This window comes from Oryzias latipes, chromosome 22, assembly GCF_053564925.1.
Source record: "Oryzias latipes strain Hd-rR chromosome 22, Olatipes_Hd-rR_3.1".
NCBI lineage: Eukaryota > Metazoa > Chordata > Actinopteri > Beloniformes > Adrianichthyidae > Oryzias > Oryzias latipes.
The window spans coordinates 17,614,688-17,639,862 of record NC_136258.1 but is presented as its reverse complement, the minus strand read 5'-3'; the positions used below and the strand labels follow the sequence as shown (position 1 = coordinate 17,639,862).

The window sequence follows — 25,175 nt, the reverse complement described above, 5'->3', positions numbered from 1 at the left end:
TTCCATTTAAGCGCAAACGCCCGAGATCCTGTGCTACTGGAATTTCAGCACAAACACGGACAGGAACTTCGCTTAAAACTTTAAGAAAGGCGCTTCTTTCTGTTAGTATCGCGAGATTAGTTTGTAACTTGGCTGCGGCTGCCTTCCCGGAAACAAAAGCCGTAGCGTAGCCAGTACAAAGCTAAAAATTAAACATCAATATTTATAAGAATAGTAAATGTAATTTAAAACAGCTAGTTATCCGACATCACGTCAGATGCGTATCGAGTATTTAATTTATTGTTTATTTCTTTAGAATAGTTAGAGCATTTTTTTCATAGATGCTAATCGTGTTAGCTAGGTAAAAAAGCAAGATCTTAGTCAGTTTCTGTTTTCCTCAGAGAGAAAAATGTTTGCGGAGCACAAGCCAAGCTGGATACTAACTGGAACTGTGGTCGCATTTATCATGGCTCTGTATGTGCCCGGCGTACAGAGAACTGTCCCCGGCGGAGATTCAGGTTGGTACTAGCACACGAGCTAACGCTCACACCGTCGCGTGGCTTTGTTGTGTTGGTAGACGGCTAGTCGTGTCGCATATTGATGACGCGTACGTCGTCCTGGTACTGTCCATGGTGCTGCAGGTGCTGCAAGCCTAGTGGAGGGAAAAAGATGAACAAACGTGTATGAAAATAAGGGGAGCAAAGCAACAACAATTTAACAAGAAAATTAGTTATTGATATCATATTTTACATTTCTTGTTTGTATTATATAAAGTTAGAAAAGTAATCAAAGTAGTACTTGTTTATTTTAATGAAACTTGTTAATTTTAACAGAGCAAATTCAGTTAAAAAGTAACTATGTGAAGACTTGGAGCATTACTTATATACAATTACTGCAATAATTGACACAAAGGGTATTTTACCCTAACTGTAAAATGTCTTAAGGTACTATCCTTTTTTTTCTTTTTTAGATCACAGACAAATGCTAAAACTACCTTTTAACACCCAAATATAATCTTATGCCAAAGTGCTTTCCAGTACTCGCTTAATGTGGCTTTTATTTGAGGGAATGCTATTTATAGCTACACTTTTTAGAGGTGATGGCAAGGTTGCAAACTTGTAAATGTCGACTTGCGGGCGTGAAGGCTCTGCTTGTTAAGTTTGCACTGCTCAGACGTGCGAATTGCGAAATAGGATGCATATTTGCTGAATTGGGGCAAAAAATGAAAGCTTGGCCAGATAGAAATGAGCTGAGGAGAGTGCAAGCAGTCTGAGGGTTGAGTAGTCCTGCTGGTTGCTCTGCTGTCTTGCAGGGCCTTTGAAAAAACGTCCAGCCCCTTCTTCACAGTGTTTAGGGACGGTGCAGGATGCCCGCTCTGATAGTGCCAGCTGAACACCCTTCTGAATTCTCCAGGTCTCCTTCTCTGTCCTAATCTCTTTAGGTGTGATGTGCCCTAGAGAGGCTTGAGCGCAGCCCCGCGGGTACACTGTTGTCTAGGAATTTGAAGTGTGGAAATGATGGGGATTATGGGAAGACTGATGTGGGTGCCCATGCTCCACACTCACAAAGACTTCTGGCACCCGTGCTGCTACCCCATTGAGTCAATATTTTCTCTTTTTAGCATTGAGGCCGCAGAACCGCATCTCTGTGGTACCGAGATGAATGTTTTGGCTTAGCACTAGTTTCTGTGCTGAATGGGGTGAAAGTGGAAAGAAAATGAGGGAAAATTGAGAAACCGATGAGGGATGAAAAAGTGTGATGTAAATTTGATGCCAGGTAGCTGGCGGCTCATGCCAGATGAAATGGAGCTGTGAAAACATTTAAGCTTTGCAGGTGGAGGAGTTCTGACTTCATGCTCCATTAGATTGATAAGAGTTTGTGCTCGTCGTGTGACAGAATTTAGGCATCATAATTCAGTGTGTCGGCAGTGCTTGCAAACGTGTGAGGCAGCCATCTGAAATTTAGCCACTCCATTCTGTCAAAGTATTCACCTGTGTTGTTGCTGTTTTACATTTTTATTTGTGATTATGGTTTTTAAAAACGACAGCTGCCCGAATAACGCATTCCATATGTTCCCTGCTGCTGTTTTTTTTGTTGCGAACTGAAATACATTACTACACTCAGGATTACTTGATATAAACATGCACGCTTTGGTAAATTCTTTAGTATTTCTCCTATTTTTAAAGCATCTTCACTAATTGGGATCCTACACAGCTTATCTGTTAATTATCCTGTTTTCACAGATGTTTGTAGAGGACAAGACTACCCATGTGACACCAGTAGAGGGAGCTCTTCTGATCCCCAGAATTTATCAATGTCATTTAATCTGAACCAAATTTCAATTTCCATGAGTGGGAGATGCAAACACTGAGTGAGAAATCAGTATAATTTGAAACGCTTTGGGTGTATACTGGCACAAATGGGTTTGTGCCCAGATACATTAAAGCTTCCCCAAATAGCTTTTAGTTTGTTTGTTTTTTATATGCTGCACCTCACACAGAGCTCATCAAAAAAAAACCAGAAACAAAAAAACAGTGCTGCCTCTTTTTTTTTTATATTTTACAGCTTACCTCATTCTGTGTCTGTCAACGACGTAGCTTTTCTGTTTGTGCCCAGCGGACTAAAGGAGACACTGGGGGTGTGGGAGAAGCAAAGAGGCACATAGAACAGCACCAAAGAAAAAAGAGGAAAGGAAAGGACCCTGATGCGCGGGGAGGATGGGACTGGAAGCATTATTCTCAGATCACCATATGTGTGTCTTTGTGTGACAGAGTATCGAAGAGGGAGTCTGATGGTTTTAATGTGTGTGTGTGTTATGTCTGAGCGTATGAGCTGGAGAAGGGAGGGAGGCATCAGGGGAGAAGTAAAAGATGAAGAGAATGAACGTGCCGCTTAGGAAATGTCACACTGGGAAGATTTGCAGGTTTTGATCCGGGTAAATTAATGCAAAACCCCAGTGCAAGTATTTGATTTGGGAAAACTTTGGGAACAGACTTGCCTCTTAATAATAATTATTGGGTTTACATTAATTTTCTCCCCTATTCTCTTCCACAGGAGAGCTGATCACCACCGCATGTGAGCTAGGGGTAAGCATTAGCCGTATTGTTTAATCAATTCACTCATTAACTCTTATAAGCATTAAGGAAGTTTAATTAAGCATGGGCAGAAAGCAGATTAATTTACTTTCAGTCCACAGGTTTTTTACCCTTCTTTTTTGTACACTTATGTTACTAGGTTGCAAGTAGAGAATGCTATAATTTGCAACCCGTTTTTCAAATCCAATTAAAGTCAATGGTAAGGCGATGGCTTTTGTAGGCTTTGCCTTATGTACGGTATAAGGCTTATTATATCCAACCCTCTTTTTTGTGTGTGTGTGTAAGCCGCAAAGAATGAACTAAATCGGGTTAACAGTTATAATAAGTTTTATTATTTAATAAAGTTTATTACGCCGCTGTGATCCTTTTAGGGAGGCTGTGTCGGTGTCACTATGCCAGTAATCCTGCCGTTGGTGCTGCAGTCCGTGTGGCCTCCCCGCCTGCCTTTCAGGCTTCCCTCGGGCCTTGCAGGCCATCCCTAGTCCCCAAGCTGCAGATACCCCACCCCCTTTCAGATCCCCAGAGCTACAGAGTTTTGCTTCCTTTTGCTCGCTGCTGTCCCTCAGCTGAGTATCTTTCAGATTTTCTCTGCAAAGGTCCTCCTCACAGGCATCAAATCTAGAGATTTCTAACTGTTAGACACTTGTCAGAGGCAACATTTTTCTCTGCAGTGGCTAGGGGGGCGTTCATATTATTTTTTACATAACTTTTCATTCTTTAGTTTCTTTAGTTTTCATTTGCGAGCATAAAGCTGTGATCTTTTTTCTTCTTCTTTTTTCTCCAACCAAATCATTAGGACTTTATGTTCGAGGTGACTAACAAGGCAATCACTCTTTCACCTTTCAGCACCATTTCCGTTTGAAGAGCTGCCCCCTTCTTTCCTGCCTTGCATGGCTCATGTTATCAAAGCCAGAGAATGAGCCTGCGTTTAATGACTGAGCCCTTATCTGGGTAGAGGAGACTTAGCCACTAATTGCTGTGATTGCCGAGATCCCCCAGGCGGGAACGACTGCGGCTCTGCGGTGGTTTGAGGGCTGGAGCGGGAGAACGCCACAGGCTCCTGGGACCTGCGTCGTCCTTGGGAAGACGCCAAAAGAAAAAGAAAGTAGAGGGGGGGGGGGGTGTCCATCATAGAAAGTCAGTTTATAGAGAACAGCTTGAATGTGTCTGACTCCTCTTAATATCTACTGTCAGTAGCATTTTATTTAACAGCATGAGAACCAACTATATTTCAATCTGAACCCCTTTCCATCACGTAGTCACGTGCTGATTGAAACAATTCTTCATTTTTAGCTGTAAATATTTCACAATATTACGTTTATGGTGTCATTTCTGAGATGGGTTTATTTTTGTTCTTTTCTTAGGTGGCTCATCCCCCAGGATACCCAATCTTCACCCTTTTAGCTCACCTGGGTGTGAGGCTTCTGCCTCTGTCTCCCGCTCACAGTGTCAACCTGATGAACAGCCTTCTGGGAGCTGCAGCTAGTGGTTTCCTCTGCTTAACTGTGTGCAGGTATATAAACATTCACTTAAGTTTATCCTTTTTTTCTAAAGTAAAAACTAAATCACTCAAACTTTGTGCAGAAAAAGATCACATTTGAAACTTTTGAGATAACTTCAAAACAATGTATTTCCTTAAAGCAAAATACATGGGAAGAAATCCAGATGCATAAAATTTGTCCTTCTGTTTATGACTCTTTGTTAGATTTTTGTTAATATATAAGATAATTGTAACTTAGCAGGTATTTATCTTTTGCCAATACTGGCCTTTAAACATGTCCTTATGGCATTTTTCTGATGCTGAAAGACAGAAAATTTAGTTTAAAATTTCATCTCGGAATATTTCTTTATTCAAATTGTTGAATCAGGAGCATTCGAAAAATGCAGATTGAAAAAGAGTTTGTCTGTGATCTAGAAAATACACCGTGTGGACCTCAAGCTCCCGACTCCACTCTTTTTCTTATGCATCTGCTTCTAGACGACTGGATCCATCTACGTCTTTGTTGTCCTTGTCCGAGCTGGTATCTGGCTCAAAAGTTTACAGCTGGATAGATCCAACAATGCTTGCCATTTTTGTTTGTTATGGTAATGTTTGGATGGGGATGAGAACTACTGCTGCTCTGCTAAAACTGTGTCCTAAAAAAAACCATCAGATTTTTGGGATTTTGGCTAAAAACCGCAAATTAGAATGTATTTTTTAACTTTTCCTTTCCAACAGATGAGCAAGCAGATCCGAGATCAAGGCCTCTTGTGTTGGACAGATTTTACTGTTACAATAGGGGTTTAAGGACCCTCCAACCGCACATTATAGTTAAATGATCACTGGGAGTGCTTTTAAAATAGACCAAAAGATGAGAGTGAGTTTTAAAGTGAGTCATATGTGAAGTGAAAGAAGGTCCTCCTTTAGACGGCGCTGTACAGTGGCTGAAACACTAAGAGAAGCTACAAAGGCTAGAAGGCTTTGTGGGGTGAAAAGGGGTCTTCAAATATTCTCCAAGTTACTTTTTGCATCATGATGCCTTATGCAGCAGAGAAGGGTATTTTTAGGTCCTGAGTGACAGGCGGTGGTGCTCCTGATCCTCTGCTCAGTATTCAGGAGCAGAACCCAGCCACCCACCTCCCTCCCATCGTCCTACCCTGCGTGTTTACCCATCAGCCACCCATTGCGAGCGCGCGTGTATGTGTATGTATATCACAATTATCGTGCTAGCGACCCCTCCCCACGCTCCCTCCCTGACATCCCTGTTCTCCTGCTACCCCCCACTGCCCAGTATGCTCCCAATCCTGACATGGCACGATTTCTAATCTCCCCCTTCTTGCCTCCTGGGTCTGAGAGGAGCGGGATCACTGACGCTGCTCCTCCCTCTCGCCTGTCTCCAGTCTCCTCTCCCTTCACTCTGTGATGAGCAAACTGCCGAGCACCCAGCCCTTTTTACTGCTGCTGACCCCATAACCTTATGCTTTACACCTCCCTCCTTTGTCTACACACACTGTTATTTGTGGATAATAATAATTTTCCAATCTCCAATTGGTTTTGATGTCTTTAATGTGAAAGATTTTTGGTGTTTAGTAGTTTTGTTACATAAGCAATTTTTGTTGCACATCTTGTGCTTACAGTTTGCAACATGCTAAATATAAGTTAATAGGAAGTCATTCATACTAATTCCGATCTGTGCTGTACTTTGAGGACCAAACGATATTTGAAGGTGAGTAAAACAGGGAGAAACAGTTACCACCTCTCAACAGCTTTCGGCTGATGTCTGGTTCAAACCCTGCCAGCTCCAGTGGCGAACAGAGGAACCTGTCAAAGGGAGAAAAGCTCTTAACTCAGAACGTTTATTCTTGCTCTCAAACGGGCCCTTTCATTTAACGAGCAGCCGGTGAGTTGGATGGCTGGACTCATCCCTTGAGCAGACATTTATTTTATTCTGAGATTGGAAAACACCCTTGTAGTCTGGGTGATTTTTGCTTGTTAGTAATCTCCAGGGATTTAGATCCAATCTTGGATTATGGGCAAGTAAAAGGTCATCATGAAGAGCTGCTGGTTAGTGAGGACTAGAGTTGGAGCAGAAAAAAACAGAGTTGAGAACCTGAAGTGGAAGTGTGGGATCTCTGCTTTGAAGAAGAAACAAAGAAACATGAAAAGCTTTAGATTAGATAATTCCTGTTTAGATGTGATCATCTCCGAGGCTGGTAATCTTATAGAACATTTTTCTGATTGATTAGTCTCTAAAGAGGTCAGTATGAGAGGAGAAGTCATCTGGAAGATTAACTAGGCTTTTTTTTCCAGGCACTAAATGCTTCAACCATATTAAAGACGTTTGGCTTCATGCTTCGCCTACAGGTGTACTCTGGTTTGGCCATTTTCTGCAATTAAAACATCAAAACTTACTGTTTTTCTTCATCTGTTCTCCAACAATGCTGCTAATCTGCCATATTTCTAACAATGATCGCACAGCATGCTTTTTTTTTGTCTCTTTGTGTCCCTCATAAACCTTTTGAACTCTTCCTATTTGTAGGTTTGCTCTGCTCAGAAGTTGGCTCCTATCCACTCAAATTAGTGCTTTGATTATGTTCAGATGGCAACATTTATTGAAGTTAATACTTGTACTCAGAGGCATTTTTTCCCAGAAATTATAAATTGTGAAACCTTGAAATTCATCTGGAATATTTCCAACTCTGCAAGCCTTTGATGTATCAATTTGAATTAGTCGGGCAGATTGTCGTGTTTAATGTGGGGGGATGTAAGTTGATGGGCTTGGAAGCCACTTCTCTCTCTTGCATAAGTTTAAATGTAACACTTTAGCTTCCCTTTGATTTGTCAATTACAGTTCTCTTGGCTCGATCATGTGGTTTGATGGCCAAATTGCATGTCTTTTTATGTTTTCACACCATGGCCTGACAAGCCTTTGAGGATGCTGGACGTAATGATAATTACTATCGATTGCACTTGGAGGGTTGAAAAATTGGGCTTGCAGAGAGCCGCAGACCTCAGCCACGCGACTCCGGAGGAATGCACCCCTTCATAGCGGGATAATCCCGACAGCTCGATATTCAGCTCCCTCTCGTTTTGCAGTTTATCTGCTAAAGCTACTCGCAATCTCTGCTACCTGAGAGGAATCTCTCCCCGTTCCCGAGCTTATCCGAGAAACCAGGAGGCGACACGCTAGTGAGCTGACAGCCATCACAGCAAAAATAAAGCCAAAAAAAAAAAAAAATACCCTCGCAGGTTTGATCACATGATTATGTAACATGCTTTATGAAGCAAACATGTCTGGCTTCTGTTTTCCCTGGCGGCCCTTTAGAGAAATCGCACACCTGTGAGAGGCTCCGGCGCCAAGTGCTGGCCCATGTGGCACAGCTGAACCCTGAGTGAACAGGAGAGTGGGCTCACCGCCATCTCCTGCCTTGTTCTGCACCCTCAGCTCCTTATAAAGACCTCCACCATATGGTCATTATTATGCATTCTCTCCTTGATCAGGTAAATTGTTTTTTCCATAGGGGTAAACATGTGCACATTGAGTTGAACTGAAGTCAGAAGGTGTGTGCCTTAAAAGTCTTTTTCTTTTATACTTTAAGCCATTTGTATAGTTTTGTCTTCAGGAAGCAGCTAAATAGTTATTTTTATTGGATTCTGTTCTCACCTATCCCTCCAGGTGGCAAGGATGCCCCTCCTTCCCACATCTGCTGCACTTTGTTGGGTGAAAATCTTTCCAAGTGGCAGAAAAAAGCAGCCTTTATCTGTAAATGCACCAAAAATAATATTATTGCCTTTGTTTTCTGAAAATCTCCAGACACTTTTTTTTTTCTCTTCTGTGGTATCTCATGCGTCAAATTGACGTCCAATAGACCTCCTTTACTCTCCCTATCCACAGCATGACCAATGGTTCCCCCAGGACTCGTGCTCTAATACAGTTAAACAGATGTCTAATGAAGATGTTATTTCCTCATTACTGGCTACGGGATGAGGAGAGAGTGGAGGAGGGTGGAGGGCTAGATAGACAGCAAAATACTGAACCAGTTTAATATTCCTCTCGCCCGTGGGCTCGAGATTGTGTCAGCCTCGGACGTCAATATTACGTTCCTCACCCACCACATGCAGGCCTAATAAGCCACAGAGACGGATCAGACTCAACAATTACAGTTCATCCAGAATTTGTTAATGGAATCTATACAGCAACATTTACGTATCATTGGTATTTGGCTAATGACTTTGGTTAGAAAAATGAATGTAAAAAAGCATTCAGCGAATTGCATATGCACAGCATTTGCAAATTGTTTTTTTTTATGTATGTGTGGTGGGTAGAGATTAAGATGGCATTCTGAGAGGAACTGTCATGTCAGTGACTGCTTTGTCTGAGCAGAAATGTGGTGATTAATTTTTCATGCACTTGTAGGAATGAAGCACGTTCCTGGATGTGGATAATGTCTGAGCAGCAGCGCCCTGTTTGTTTTTGGTTTTTTTGGTTACCCTGTTCCAGTTCCAATACTCAGACCTGGGATGTTTGTGGTGTCATGACTGGCTACAAAGTCTGATTAAAGAAAAAAGATTTTCATGTAATTAAATAAAAAAAAACTTAAAAGAAATTTGAGATCAGAATTGTTTAGGATCAACTATCACTCATGTATTTCAACTGAAACAAGGGTTGTTCTACTTTCTTTAGATTCAGTTTTTGTTAGATTTTTCAAAATAAAAGCACAAAATCTGACTTTTGTTTACATGGTAAGAATATCAAACTTTTTTAAGTCCAGTGATCAGAATTTATAATAATTATATTGATAAAACTATTGTACTGAAAACTGGTACCAATCCTTTTTAAATTTGTTCAAGATTAAACTGTACTTTGTTTTGCTCTTAAGTGTTTTTTATTTTATTTCATTTAGATCAATTCCTGCTTGAGCTTGAAGACTTCAAAGCAATACATCAGACACTCAACCATCATATAATAGCTACTAAATACTCTGGCTAATGTCCTGGCCAGAGGGGAACCCTTTGGGTGCGAGCGAAGGCCAGCTGGAAACCTCATCCTCAGCCTGAGTCGGCCACCTCCTCTCTCAGGCTTTCCATCCTCTTCAGGAATGTGTGATTTGTTTCCAGCGCTGCCTCCCAAACCACCACTTAGTTAGAGAACAGTGCCGCTCTGATCCGCGATGGCACAGCTGTGGCATTGTGTGTTCCCCAGGGTGGTGTATGACAGTGTCTCCCTTGGCCGGCTCCATTGTGGAGCATCATTCAGAGCAGACAGCTGGTGTAGGCTTCTTGTGTGCTGTTATTCAGCGCAGACGGCTGATGCTGGCAGCAGTCCGGCCCACGCTGCAGAACTGAGCAGGAAAACAAGCCAGGTCTTATTTATAACCTTGTCACCAGTACACTTACCTTGTCATGTTCATTTTATTTAATCAATTATTTATTTTGATTATTTGGATTTTTTTTTCTCTTCATGAAAGATGATAGCTCCCCCACTTTATCTGATGAAAATGATGTTTTCATTTTCATTTAAATCAAACACTACATTATTTCTGTGTTAGTGCTCAGATTCTGGCGTTATGCATACTATTTATCATGCAGTTAATTAGCCAAGTGATGATGCAGGCATTTTGGCAGGACGGATTAGTTCAGGGTAGAATAGTCTCATTTTCAGCCGTGTTATTCTCCTGCTACTTCTCCAGCAGCCCATTGTCACTAAGCCACAACATTTCAGTGCAGCAGCATCCTGCACAACATTGAGCTGTGATAACAGGGAACATGGCCACACTGGTGTCAGAATGTGTCCTGCTTTATCTGCCCGCCCTGGGAGCAGCTAGTCTGGAGAATGAGCTGCGGCGTTGCAGAGAAGCTGAGTGGGACCCAGGTGGTCCCGCGCAGACAGACGGGTCATTTGCAGGCTGCACTATACACATAACAGCAAGACTTGTCAGGCTGGAGTGTGTGTGTCAGAATAGCTTCAGAGTAGGTGTAACAACCACGTCCACGGACCCCCCATGATTATTCTGCCCCCCCAAAACACCAGCCCCCTGCTTGGTGCTCGAGCTGTGGGTTAATTGTCATGCAGTGAGGTAAAATTATGGGTGCGGGAGGTCTCTGAACCTCAACAAAAGTCCCCATCTGCCCCCCCCCATCATCATCTTACCACCCTTCTTCATCCTTCCTTCAAGTTACTACTAATTCCTGGAGCGGAAAGACGCCGCTATCTCTTATTAAGACCCACTCCAAAGACGCCCCACCCCCCTTTTAAGTGCGCAGACACTGGCGTTCTACTGTACATCCTCGTTCAGCTCGCCTGCCTTACAGAGAACACAGAAGAGGAATAGAGGAGAGTGGGAGAGAGAAAACCCAGGGAGAAAAAAAAGGGAAGTAGTCAGCAAGCACACGTTTTTTTTCTTCACCCTTCTCTCCCTCTCCCTCTCCCTCCTTTTTTTTTCTGATTTACCGCGCTTTCCTCAGAAAGCTCCATTGTTCCCCTAGCCTAAGTCTCATCAGGCCTTTTGTGGCTGACTATCACAGCGGCAGGCAGAGAGCTGGAAATGTATAAATGGTATCATGCCTTGTGATTAATGGCGGTGCTTATGAGTCAGGTCTGATAACAGGCCTGCTCTCTACTCAATTTCAGATACCGTTAATGGAATCTGTCTTCTGCGATTGTAATGTGAGAGCGCCTAATTTGCTATGGAGCTTGAAGCTGTCACCGGCAAGGGATTGTGGGGTCATAAGGGACCTGGCAGCCGTTTGGCCTGCAGCTTGTATCTGCGGTGCTGAATAGAGCAGCTCTCTGCCTGTCAGTTAGCTGATAGGCTGATGAGGACTCTAAGCCACTCCACACAATGGGGGAAAGGGCCATACTGCCTGACTTCCCTAATTGTCGAGCCTGCTCATATTTCCAAGCCAGCATGCTGGGGGACTGGGCTGCGTTTTTTTTTGCTCTTCTTTCCCCCCTCTTTCTTCTTGAACTTTTTCTTCCTTTTTCTGTATTTCATCCTACATCCCATATGCAGCCTCCCCTCCTTTAACACTCACTATTTTCCTTTTCTTTCCCTTTTCCACACCATTTATCTCCCCCTCTGTCTCTCATTTTTAGTCAGTGGTGGGTTTTAGTGTACGGCAGATTATCCCAAGTTTGCTGCGTATACCGCAAAGTGAGATGGAGTCAGTACAGGAGAGGAGGAAGGGGGAAACTTTCGTGCGCACTTAAAAAAAAAAGAAGCTAAGTATATAGCACTATCTTCACCATGGGGGTTTCTGTGCCTCAGATCAACCAGCTGCTGGGGAGGGAAGTCTCATGATATGTGAATTACCTGATATCATAGGAAGTAGTTTTGAAGTTTTTGTCCAAGAAACTTGAGCAAAAGAAGGATTATAGAGGGTCTTCAATTCATCAGAAAAGGAGAAATGACTGAAAAAAAGTTGGAGAAAATAAAACTCTTATGTTATGAATATCAATGTACCCAAACAGTGCATTTGAAAAAATCATTTTGTCCTAATTCACAAGTTTACATAACAAATAGGCCTTGCCAAGACCTAAATTAACATGAAATGATAAAACCGAAATAGAAACTTCTTCCTGACAAATTAATAAAAATTGCAAAAGTCCTTCGTTTTTGATGAGCTTTTATCCTAGCTGTAAAAAATCACCCATCTTTGTATGATTTTAAAAATGTTGATTAATTTGTTGCACAATTTACTAACAACGAGCAAACCTAAGATGCTTTTTAGTGTTTATCAGATCTAGATCTATTATGAAGGTCAAAGTTCACAGATGAGAACATATCTGGTCCAGTTTCGTTCTGAAAACTATCAGATGACAGAAAGAGTGCCAAAATCCTTCCCAGATTGCTTTATTTCAAATAAAGTTGACCCTTTCCGCTCTTTCTTTTTGTCAGATTGACAAAATATCAACCTATTTGAGCTTAATCTGGTTTTGGAAAAGCTTATTTCTTGGGAAATCAGTGAACAAATGAAGGTAGCTGCTTGGAAATAAAAAAGATTTGCAGGTTTGTTTGATTGTTTATCAGGTCCTGCTTGTTATTTTGAATAGTTTGAATGAGTTATGGTGTTGCAGAGTAGACTTTTGTCATACAGATGTTTGTCAAATGAACAGGAGTGCTTGCTGCACCAAACTTTAGCTGTTATATTAAGCATAAACTAATATAAATAAAGCTTAGCCTCAAATACAAAAGGGGTTTATCCAAAAATATACCTCATGTCTCTGAAGATTCATAACAGTAAACAGTAACAGTAAAATCTGCCTTCAGCTCTTATCTGTTTGCTCAGCTGCTTGACAGGACAAGTAAAAAAATATTTTAGCTGACAGGTTAAACTATTAAGACCGTATTTAAAACAAAAAATTAAAAAAAAGTTCTTCTTGAATTGCATTATTGCAATAATAAATGAATAGATTTGCAGAAATGGAAGTCTGACCGTCCCACTTGCATTTCACATCTCTTTTGCAAATGATCTTTTGTGTCCCTTGTGTTCTGTCAGGTTGGTGGGCCCGGGCCCTGGAGCCGTCCTGGCTGGAGGCCTGTTTGCTGTGTCCAAACTCAGCTGGCAGTGGTCTATGGTGGCGGAGGTTTTTACCCTCAACAACCTTTTCGTTGGCCTTCTCTTCTACTTGACTGTCAGCTTCCACTGTGCCCAAACCCCCAGGCAGAGATGGAAGGTAGCTCAGTGCTGCACATTCTTTGCTTTCCTCTCATTACTTCTCAGACATTGAACTCACAGGGCTGTGATGTTCTTTATTAGACTGCACAGTGGGGAGCACTTTGCTGTGGCTTGGGGCTTTGTAACCAGCACACCTTGGTGCTGTACGTGTTGGGTATAATTCCTTGGGTCATTTACCGACTCCACTCTCTTAAGGTAAGTCCTTAATCCTTATGAAATGAAGCACAGTAGAAAAGATGTAGAAATATGCTATCAAACTTGTATAATCATTTGAATAAATGTCTTAATAAGTATGGATCCTCCAGTTTAAAAACGTGAAAAAAGCTTTCTGACAGAAATGAAATAAATTAATAAAGTAAATTGTATTACCCTATTCTTTTTTATTATATTAATTTAGAAAAATAAAAACTAATATCTGACATTCAAATATCAAAGTTAATATCAAAACTTATAGCCAATGTTAAATAATATAACATAGACAGTAAATTATTAATTACTTTGAAGGGTCAATAGGATGTCATAAGACATTATTTTGCCCCTCCTGGCTATGAAAACCTTGTAAAATCTCAGATGAACATACATTTGATGTTGCACCAAGAGTTCAGTAGCTGATTCATCCAGATTTAACTGCAAAAACTTCTACTACTTTTGTGATCAGAATATTTGTATTTACCTTTATGTTTTTGAGATTGATATGTTTTTGTTTATGCTGAGCTTTTTAAAAAAATAAACATTTCAGCGAGACAGAGAAAGATGCTGTTATCATTTTGTTTTTGCACCATCGTGATTTTTTTCCCCTTACAAACTAAATCCTTCAAGTGAATAAATCAAAACTGCTGTCTTTCTGAAGTTTGTGTGTATTTCCAGGAGCTGTCTTTGAATGGTCTCGTGTATTTGGGGTTGTGTTTTCTTGCTGGCTTTTTGCCGTACATCTACCTGCCAATATCGTCTTACCTCAACACGGCCCGCTGGAGCTGGGGGGACCAGACCACCATGTCCGGTCTGCTGACCCACCTGCTCAGAACTGAGTATGGCACCTTCAGTCTGGTATGTTGTATTTCTTCTCTAAACAGCATTTATGCATCTTAGTAATGTCAAGTGAAAAAAAGTCAAATATTGGATTATTTTGCTCACTAATATTTTGCAAATATTGTTTTTGTTGCAGGCAAAGACAGAGAGTTCAGTGAACCTGAGAACATTGCTAAAGTGAGTTTAATCTTACATACATCTTATATTATAGCAAAGACAGGAAATACATAAAATAAACTACAGAATGAGAAAAGAATTGTACAAAACAAACTAATTGCACCTACTAACACTGAGGGGTAAAATTGTTTTTGACATATTGCTTTTTATTGTTTTATTTAAATTTTTTTATAGGATAGGGTTTAAATCTGTTGCTTTTAAATAATTATGAAGCAATTAAAAGGTTAATAAGGGAAAATGTCAAAGTTACATGAAGGGAGCTGAAAAAAACAACCAAATCATGTTTGGCAGCTTGTGTGTTACATTCAACAAGCCCACACAAGAAATTATGAGATAAACACTGTTCCAGAACCAAAAGTCTTTTTTTTTTTTTTTAGCTCTTCAAAAGCGTTGCTTAAGTGTTTGTGACATTGCTATAAAACAGAGAAGAAGTGAAAAACTTCTCTGGAAAGAGTTCAATCAGAAGCTGGGTGGGAAGGAACTTGTGTTTTAAATTGTGCGTAATTCTTCCAACTGCACACTTTACTTTTTAAGGTCAGGAGTGACATTTAAGTAGGTGGAATTTAAAACCACTTAAACCTTAAGGATGTGGTCCAACTACATCCTCTTAAATAGGAAAACAATATTTCAAATAAAGCAACACCTGGCTGCATATATTATGATTTTATCAGCTTTGAATAGACATTTGATGATCAATGAATGCTCTCTTTTTAATAAAACGTGATTTTAATTGAGTCTTCCCTGCATTAACTCTTGTATGCCATCTCATGATTTTACTGTTGATCAAATACATGATTTTGTCTTCTTTATTTACAATTGAAGCTACTATTCAAAGGTCATCTTAGAGTTTCTCCACATCTTAACACAGAACATTTCTCAACTCATAGAGTTTGCTTTTTCCGGTTAAAGGGAGGTCAAAAATAAAAGAGCAAACACGTTTGTGAAGATGAAGGGCCCGGGCGTTTTTTACGCCGGTTGTGGTGGTTTACACAGGTTTTACTGAAGACATTCCAATCGGCTGTGTGAGCCAAGAGTCCTTTCCGCATCCCATCTTTCCTCTCCTCAGCAGCTTTTGTTCTTGCCTTTCCACTCTCTCCCATCAAAGCAGGACTGAAGCTGCTAAGAGGGCCAAGTCGCTGTGTTCTGTTTCTCCAGCAGTTTTAAATGATCACTCAGCTCTGCTGTTTGAGCGTGACAAGCTGTGATGACAGACAGTGCAATCGCACTGGAGAAATTGTATTTTTCCACTCTTTCTGCCCCCACCGCTGAGTTTTCTCCCTGGCTCCCCACTTCCACCACCTCCACCGTCATCCTTCTGCCGGTATCGTTCTCCAAGTGACGGGATGGGAGCGTGCTCGTCTTAAGAACCCCCACCACCAGACCCCCCTCTCTGCCAGTCACCCTTTCTCATCACCCCTGCTGCTTGATGGACAAGCACACCTTCAAGATGGGGACGAGAGGCGAACATGACAGGCATGTCGCACTGGAGACATAAACCCAGTGGAGAAGCTGACACACTCTCAGAGGCACGCTTGTGAGCGCGCTCACACATAGTGTACATTGGGAGACACAGAGACTCAATAAGCTGTCAAATAAAGATGGGTATTAAGGAAGAGGCAGGAAACTATCTCTCTGCTTTGAGCAAGTGCTGTTAGACTGACAAGCGCTTCAAGAAGAGGACTGGGCCATGGAGGGTGGATGACACAGTCATTTGTAACTGTCAGTCCGAATGAAAGGCGAAGCGTGCGGTCCAAGGAGTTTGTTTTGATAGCAAACGGAGACATTTGATAATTACTGTCCTTGAGTCCACCACGTCCATCACGTTTCATGTGTGTTTGTGTGTGTAGGGCCCAGCTGGACCACTGCATGGCAGATCTTTCACCTTCTGTTGTGGCGCTGGCAGCAGTAGGCCTTTTACTCTCATCGTGGGACAGGTAGGATGAAGAAGATGCCAACATGCAACACACACATCTCACCAGCCAATTCAACAAAAAAAAAAATCTAATCCCCTCCAGTGAAAGACGGGGAACAAAACCACTGACAAAATGCTGATCCTAGAAAAAGTGAACACAAAACAACACTGAGGCATCCAGCTGTCAGGCTGTCATGGCGCTCCGCATTCAGATCAAGAGGGTTTGTTGTGTGTTTTGGATTTTAAAAGCGTGTTTGTGTGCAGAAGTAAATCAGTGCTTGTGCACGGCGCTGTGAATCAGTAATTCATTTCAGCAGAGCCTTTGCTCAGGTCTGTGGGGTGGAGCTGATAAAGCTGATGATGCCCTGGAGCCTTGCAGGGCACCAGCCACCCCCAAAACCCCCACTCCTCCTTGCGTTCCTCTTCGGAGGTGCACTTTTAAAGCAGAGAAAAGATCAGTGTCATTCAGTGTATCAAGCAAAATGCAGGTAGGTGTAGATTTCTGTAACCCTTGTTTCAAAAATCTGACTTATCTAACAAAGGTTTATTTTGATAATGTAGGCAAGATAGAGTTCACTGTTCTCTTAAAAAGTATAATGATTAAACAGACGATGTGACTCTTTTTTTTTTTTAGCCAATACATTTTAGCTACAGTCATTTTTATACTCAGTCTATTGGCATACTTATATTTACCAAGTTAATGGGGTATACTTATATAGCCCTTTTCTACCTACAAGGCCCAAAGCGCTTTACAGTCACACACACATTCACACACTGCTGGCAGCTCCGGGTGGGGTTCAGTGTATTGCCCAAGGACACATTGACTCATGGGCAAGGTGGGAATCGAACCTGCAACATTACGATCATGGGTCGACCGCCCTACCACTGCACCACGGCCAAACTGGAGGTGCCAGCTCAGATGAGGAAAACAAAGACACACATGGATCTATTTACTTGTCTACAAGTGGATACATCAGAATGGAGCGGAGCATGGAGCTTGTGAAACCTCTTTTTGAAATGGAATGTTTTCATCTGCTCCTGATTCACAACGATTTGAATAAAGAAATACTCAGAAATAAAAATTTTAGCTTAATTCTCTTTGTTTATATCCAGATAAATGCCACAAGAACATGCTAAAAACATCAATAACATGATTTTCATAGAGTGGGTCTTTAAGATTTACATTTTGTTAAGCCATTTGGTCACATGGTTGGTTGATTAGTATGAATGAAAATTGGTCAAAATAAAGGTAGAATTGGTAAAAGCCATCAAAATAAGTTTCAGTCAAAGAATCAAGACTTGACCTTATCTTCAGGTAATGATTACTTTTAAGTGCTATAAGGTGGAATATCCCTTTTTTGAATTTTTAAACACATTTTCCAGTTGTGCTGTAATGAGTTTGTGATTCAGTGGTTGGCATTAACATCGGTATGAATCATTCTGCTTTAGGAAATCAATCATACACCTCTGAGCTGGCTGGCACTCACAGTCTTGTGTTCTCCGATCCCTGCATTCATATTTGACAGTCTTAGCGTCATTGTGATCGAGTACACTGGCTGTGATTAGACTGAATAAAAGTTGAGCAAACTGCAGACTCATTCATTTTTTTTTTAAGCTTAATAATAACAAGAGGTTGTGTTTTTGTAGAGCGTGTCGCCCCATATCGTGGCTCCTGGCTGCCATGCTGCTGATCTACTCCTTGTTTTTTGCATGGAGAGCCAACCTAGACATCAGCAGACCTTTACTGCTCGGAGTGGTAAAAAACTTATTACTGAAAATATGTGACAGATGCTTTTTTTTTTTTTTTTTTTTACTGATACCAGTATCTATTGTGCGTCATGGATGTTTTTGTTTGCACCCTTCGGCAGGTCGAGCGTTTTTGGCTGCAGAGCAACGCTGCAGTGTGCGTGCTGGCGGGGATCGGCCTGAGCCGGGCGCAAACTGTGCTGCAGAGGAGGGTGGGATACGAGAGGCTGTGGAGAACCGTAAGCTGGGGGTTCTCTCTTACCTTGCTTGTGCAAATGGTGCACAACAATCAAGGGTGAGCATTGAGCTTTCATAACAAGATACAGTCTGTTGTGTAGTTTGGGACTTTTTGTGGTTATAAAAATTGGTTTAACATGGTTACATTTTGAAATCTGCCATGTACTTGCATGATTTTTATCTTTATTAAGAAATATACAACTCGAAGAAGAAAAAGTCATCAAGTCAGTAGCATTTAAACTTTTTATTGATTCATTTTAGCATAGAGGAAAAGCCCTTACTGCTGCACTTCTACTGCTGCTCATTTGTTGTTAAATGACTATTGGGCTCTGGCTGAAATGCAAATTCAGCCTTGCAATATTCAAACTACCAGACAATAAAAGAACTAATTCTACAGCTGCAAAGATTTCAATCAGAGTAGGGACAATAATTGTTGCTGCATTGTGTTGCACTTCCACAAGCTATTAGTGATTCTAGGCTCTCGTGGTGTTTTTCTCTCAGACTTTCCAGATTCTGCTCAGTCTTTGTCGCTGAATTTAATAGCATCCCCCTTTAGAAAAAAAACTATCCAAATGTTTGATAAGAAAGAAGTTGGATTTAACTTGAAATAAAAACTCTATCCTTGTGGTCCCTTTTAAGTTCCCCTGAGTCAACACGATTTTTTGTTCTGAACTCAGCATGTCAGCTTTTTTGCTGCTAGCTCCATGGTACGGCTACAGGGAGGCACGGTTAGCACGTAAATTCAACTTGCAGAGCTCAGTCTGATATGTTAGCTGTCCGAGAAGTCAGATTACACCAGAGGAGCACCGGGGAGCACCAGACGGCGCCAGACAGCCATCACTGCGGCGCTTTGATCAAGAGGAGAGCATGGCCTGTGCTGTCATACCCATCACACCTGTCTCCTCAAGATTAGATAGGCAGCCGAGGAACTGTGCAGAAAGGGTGGGTGGGTGGAGGGGAGGCTGACAAGTTAACGCCCAGAGCACGTTGAAAACAGGAGTGTAGACACACCGAACTGTACAGAGCAGTAAACTCACCTTGGATGATGTTGTACAGTGAGACCTCACAAGCTGCTGTGATTTCAGAGAGTGCGACCAGAGAAATAACACAGTGATCGAGCGCTTCGGCAGAGAGCTTCTGGCTTCTGTACCAAAGGACTCACTCATCCTGACCAGAGGAGACCTGCCAGGGAACTCCATGCGTTATTTACACTACTGTGAGGGTGTGAGGCCAGATGTTCGCCTCGTTGACCAGGAGGTTAGACTCTCTTTTACACTTTATGAAACCATAGTTGACAAGTGTTTTTCTAATAAAAATCACTTCAGAACAGTAGTTTTCACTAAATTTTAATTTATTGCCTCTGAGAGTAAGCCTGGCTCACTTCCCATCATCAGTTATTTACACTTGCTTACAGCCCCTTACAACCCCAACGCAGCCTTACCAGTGCAGCAAAAATGATGAGCAATATTGGAGCTATCCAGTCATTCAGTTGCCAGCTCAGACGAGGAAAAGAAAGATGTTAATGAATCTATTTGTCTGCAAGTGGATGCATCAGAATGGAGTGCAACAGGGAGCTTGTTGCCTGCTGACTGTACCACATATGTTACAGCTACAAGCTGTTTCCGACTGCCTTTTTTTCCGTCTGCTCCTGATCACAATGATTTGAATAGTGAAAAACTCAGGAATGCAGTTTTAAGCTTCATTTACTTTTATAAATGTCCTCCATCATGAGAAAAATGCCACAAGAACATGTTAAAAACACCAAAAACTCAATTTTCGTTGGAGTGAGTCTTCAAATAATACTATAAATAGACAAAACTCTTCTGAAGATCCTTTTCCTTTGTTTCCAAATGTCTTTATTTGTTAAAATGTTTAGAATAAATTATTATTTTTTTCTTTACAGATGATGACATATCCGTGGTATGTGGCCAAGCTGTCGGCGCACCTCCCTGGGGTCCACTTTCCTGGCCACTGGTGGGATCCAGTCCAGCATGAGGACAAAAACACCTTCAGTCTTGAGCAATTTTTGTCCCACAACACAAAGTGAGTGTCTGATAAAGCACGCCAGGGAATAAAGGGATCATCTGAACAGCTAAATGGAAGGATGTTAAATGGAGAGAAAGAGAGGGGGAGATGGGAGGCCAACAATGGTCCAAGTGAACAAGTGGGTGATCTGACGAGGCAGAGATCAGTGGGATGGCCGGCGCGGTGGTGAATGCATAGAGAAGATAAGCCCACAGAACTGTTGAGTCCATAAAGGGAGTTTGATGAACTACAACAGTGGACTAATCTACTTGATTTGGTTAAGGAGCCTCTGGTGAACCCCCTCCTCTGTACAATCATGTCTTTTCCCCCATGAGGAACTCACACCCAGAAAGTGGATGGTGCTTTAAAAAGACCAGGCCCACCAGGGGGCAGTGTTTGCCAGGCCAACAGGCTCTGTGGGGCAAATCTGACCTGAGGGATTTACCCTCAGGGTCTGTGAGCAGAACAAGGCGGGGGTTTGTTCACTTGTTGTGTTTTTTCTGTAGGAGGGACGTGTTTGCCTGCATAGGCCTGCCTGATGGAGACTTGACCTGGGAACACAGTTTCGCCCGTTGGCCCTTTGGGGTGTGTGACTACTTGGTGCCAGTTCACAGAGCGTTTCACCCAGAGCAGTGGGCTCAGCGCACTCGTACTATCTACAAATGGAGGGAACCACACAACAGGTGTAACACAAAACACAAATACTAAATGGTTATTGTAGGGTTAAAATTGAGCAAGGTGTAACTTTCAGAAGACTTCAACTACTGAAAAAAACAGAAGACCAATCACAAATCTGCTGTACTTCTGTGGTCTTTCCCTCTCAGACTCCACAAAGCTTCTGCAAGTGCGCTGTACTCCATGTTGCAATTCTGCTCTTTGTCAATTCAACTAGAGCAAGACATTAGGCCTTCAGCCATTTGAAATGAGACTGAAGATGAAAAATAATGAGTTTTTATTGCGTTTTGTCAATAAACTGTGTCAAAAGTGGAATTAGTCAAAGCTCTGCATTCTGCTGCTGTTGCCAGCAGCCCTTCTTTGACTCAGATATCCGCGGCTGAATACTGTGACATTATTTCCCGCACCCCCACGACAAGCGTGTCCGCAGATGCCCACAAGCCAAATATTAGCTGGGAAACCTTTGCTAAAATATTCTTTTGAAGAAGAGGTCAAGTTTTTGCAGTCAACAAAGTGAAAAGAGGCAGCCGTGCTTTAACTCCATGTCTAATGTGCCGGCTGGTATTGTTGCTCAGCCATTTAATGTTTATGCAGCAAACATTGGATTTTGGTGTATCAAAAGTTGCAAAGTTGGGTGGAACAATATATTCACATAGATAATTATTTCGAATTAGCGGAACTGTGCAGAAGCCAGTGCCAGGAGTGGCTTTAGATAAAGCTATGTGCTTTTTCTTTTTTTTCTTGTTTGAGTAGTTTCCATCCTGCATCTTGGGAGCGTGTCGCTAATGAGGAGATGTGGCAAGCCAGGTATGCTTAAACCTTTTTACAAGATGCAGGGGGGGGGGGGCTTCTATTTTGTTAGCATGCAGATAAAAGCTGCGTCATGATGCATGCTGGCAGGATGGGACATCTCCATAAACCAGTCTTGTGTGGTGGCGCATCTACATCTACATTCTATTTGGTGGCAGCATCTACATAAATCACTCCATCGGAGTGGTGCGTCTCGGAGTGCAGATCTGCATGGCTCATCCATCCAGGACTTAGCTCTGAGCCTGCGTGCTTTTGTTTCAGGATGAAAACAGCTTTCTTTCTGTTTGACCTGGCAGAAAGTATGGAGGGAGAAGCCAGGGCTCGCCTCTTTGAGTTATCGTACACTGTAAGTTTTGACCTCCATTTAAACTGTAACCTTTCATAATGGGAGAGATGAATGTCCCACAAAGCATGGTGTTGTGTCATTTGTTTGTGTGTGTGTTTTTGCTGTGCAGCTGTACAGAGAGATTGTGGATGTCCACTCGAGCTACCCTCCAAACTGGGACAAGAACCTGGCACTGGCGTGCGAGAGGCTGCTCCGCTCAGGTCAGCAGGGCCACAGTCCAGACAGCCTGCTGACCTGCAGCGCCCAGCACTTTAGTCTCTACTTAGAGAAGGAGCCCACTGATCCACAGGCGCCAGCCATACGCTCAGCCATCACTCACCTACTTAAAGAGAAAGAGAGGCTCCGCCAAACCCGCACCAACACCCGATGAAAAGGTTGAAGAAAACCTGAATGGAGCTGGAACTAACCAGCACACAACCTCATATGAGCGGTTAGGGATTCACCTAAATCTCATAAGCTTTGTTTTTTTGTTGTTGGAAGATGGTTCTCCAGAGGGATTCAGCCTTTTGTTTTATGGCTCCTCTAAAAAAGAAAGTGAACTTTTTTGGAAGGGAAAGCCGGCCTTCTAACTGAACTCAAACATCAGACCAAAACTGTGCCAAACCTCTTTTGATAAAAACTGACCATGCTTGACTTCAAGGAGTCCTATGACCTCAATCAAGCCCCGTCTGCTCCTCATAAACTCAACCATTCAAACACTTTATCTTCAGATCTCGTTCTTTTTTCTTTTTTTTTTTCCTTCTCGTCCTCTGCTCTCAGAGCTTTAATGTGCTGATTATTTTGCCTTGGCCTCTGCTCTGCCTGTTTTTCTCACACAGGGATGGAAAGACTGAGATTGAGGGAAACCCAATTCAGAGGCAGAAATGGGGGATTAGAGCGGCTGTTTAATCTAGGACAGACTTGCGCTGTGCCAAGTAGTTCTCACTACACATTACCAGTGCTGCACTCCCATCCCTCTATCCCTCCATCAGTGGTGCGTTTAAATGTTTAAAACTAATGGACGCGATAAGTGTTTTTTTTCTTCATCTCTGACTTCCTAACGGGAGGGCTGTAATCCCTCACAGATTTAAATTAAACGTAAATGTCACAATGCCAGGGACCCTTTTAGAGGTGTGTTTGTCTGTGTGTTGTTTGGATTTTTTTGTGGACAAATGGCTAAATCTCCACCAAAGCTTTTTCCCCTTCCACAGTGGCATATAAACGCATTTGATAACCAGATTGGCAAAATAAGGCAAACAGATGCTTCATGGATGCATGTAGATGCAGAAATCAAGGCTAAACTTTTAGGAAAATAAGCCTTAAAAGTCTTATGTGACTACAGTTTTCCAAGGATCTGAAATACCCGATTTTTGTTTTTATTTTTTTCTTGTCCCTAAGACTGAGTCACAAGTTTTAAAAACATGTCTTAAAACTGCTGAGTAAGACAGAATCTTCTTGAAGTTTAACATGCCTTTCCTGTTAGCAGGCACAGTCACCAAGATGACTTCAAGTTTTATAACAACTGATGTGTACATCATTTGAGTTTATAATAAATATGTTTTTAGAAAGTTTTTGGGCTTTCCTTTTGCATTTCTTCTGTTTGTTTTGACATTTAAGCCAATAGTAAATGGAGCAAAACCTCAAGTTTACTCTCTTTAAATGTTTCTGTTCTGATTATTCTCAGTTTGTTTTTTGTTTTACTTTATTTTTATCTTGTCAACCTTTTTACTTTTGTCTTTTTGTTACCCCTCCGTTTCGCCGTTTCACTGTTTCCAAGAGTCACTTGCCCACCCTAAATCAGCAAGCAGCCGAGGATTGTGGGAACCCATGGAATCGCCGTGACCAGGGATGCAGGCAGGAAGCCACAGCAACGCTGGAATGTGGGGCGTCTGAGGAGATAAGAGCCGCCAGCCCAGCCAGCGAGAGGAGAAGAGGGATGCAGCGTTAGGGAGGGAGGGGTGAGGCAGACTTGAGGAGGGTGAGACGAAAACACGGAGAGCAAAAAGTCTGTGAATGGGTATCCAGAAAACACAACACCAGGAACAGCCAGAGAGCAAGACAGAATGAGACTGAGAAAGAGGGGAGGGGGACTTAAAGAGGGGGGGGGGGGCACACTGGAGATGGGAAGCCAGCCTTATTCCTCTTTGCATTTCATTTACATCCCTGGCCGTATCGACCAATCGGATTGGGAGCAAAGCCCAGGGCTTAGGAGGGGAATAAAAAGACAAAATGCCTTTGCTGCTCTCATCCCTCTCTGATAATACCCCTTCTGTTTTTCTTTTCTCCTTTTCTCTCGTCTATAAGTAGATACTGTCCGAAATGCCAACAGAAAAGCGACACCTCCGCTTGCTGTGCATCTCAGATAGACCGAGCGAGAGCCGGGGCTGAAAAGACAGCTTTAGTAACTGGGCCTATCTCCACTCCTCTCTCCTCTCTCTGGCTGGATGGAAGCACTGAGTGAGGAGAGGCGGAGGGTAGGGGGTGCGCTGGTTAGCGTTGGGGAAGAGAATAGAGGGTGTGAGAGGCATGAGACTGTGCTGGCCACAGATTTAGCAGAATTTCACACTCTGAAAACTTTCGCCCGCAGATCTGCTTCCCGAGCATAAGAAACCTGTTTCAAGGGTGTTTACCAGGTGCCACCCTGCTTTGCTAAGGCTGCAAGATAATTGTGCAAAACTCCACATATTTTCAGCTTGCTGTGCTCCCTCCATGCAAACATTTAAGTAGCCTTATCAATGTGTATTGGCTGCAATTAGACCCATTAACAGCAGACTGTGTTGACATGATTGACTTGTCTCAGGTTTCTGTTTGCTGCCACTCTTGAGTTTGAGAAGATGTTTGCATGTGAGGCACAGTGTGTTTGCAGGTTTAAGTTTATTTGTACAGGTGTTTGCTAGCCTCTTCATTGTGTTACTGTTTGTATTTGAGCTACTTTGCAACCGACAAGTGTTTTTTTCCCCCCCCATCTTTAAAAACCCACTCTGATAAAAAAGGTGTTTTTGGTGT

General features: G+C 42.3%; 1 protein-coding gene across 5 annotated transcripts; it reads left to right on the top strand.

The window, feature by feature from the left end:
* Window positions 1-107: 107 nt before the first annotated feature.
* Window positions 108-23,740, top strand: tmem260 (transmembrane protein 260). Of its 5 annotated transcripts, none has more exons than XM_004082564.5 (16): window positions 108-497; window positions 3,034-3,065; window positions 4,439-4,587; window positions 13,054-13,231; window positions 13,315-13,428; window positions 14,101-14,280; window positions 14,399-14,439; window positions 16,287-16,373; window positions 17,999-18,107; window positions 18,220-18,392; window positions 19,420-19,591; window positions 20,238-20,377; window positions 20,866-21,042; window positions 21,788-21,841; window positions 22,106-22,190; window positions 22,300-23,740. In XM_004082564.5, the coding sequence occupies exons 1-16, from the start codon at window positions 389-391 to the stop codon at window positions 22,558-22,560; spliced, it is 2,061 nt and encodes a 686-aa protein (XP_004082612.1). In that variant the 5' UTR covers window positions 108-388; the 3' UTR covers window positions 22,561-23,740. The 5 variants fall into 5 exon arrangements, with proteins under 5 accessions (XP_004082612.1, XP_020569286.1, XP_078796878.1 ...); XM_020713627.3 differs by having other exon boundaries at window positions 22,141-22,190; window positions 22,300-22,510; XM_078940753.1 differs by lacking the exon at window positions 108-497 and adding an exon at window positions 2,820-2,914.
* Window positions 23,741-25,175: the final 1,435 nt, after the last annotated feature.

Coding starts and splice junctions, on each gene's coding strand:
- tmem260 (XM_004082564.5), top strand. CDS start 389: ATGTTTGCGGAGCACAAGCCAAGCTGGATACTAACTGGAACTGTGGTC. Junction 14,281..14,398: donor AGTATGGCACCTTCAGTCTG/GTATGTTGTATT, acceptor TTTTTGTTGCAG/GCAAAGACAGAGAGTTCAGT. Junction 14,440..16,286: donor AACCTGAGAACATTGCTAAA/GTGAGTTTAATC, acceptor TTGTGTGTGTAG/GGCCCAGCTGGACCACTGCA.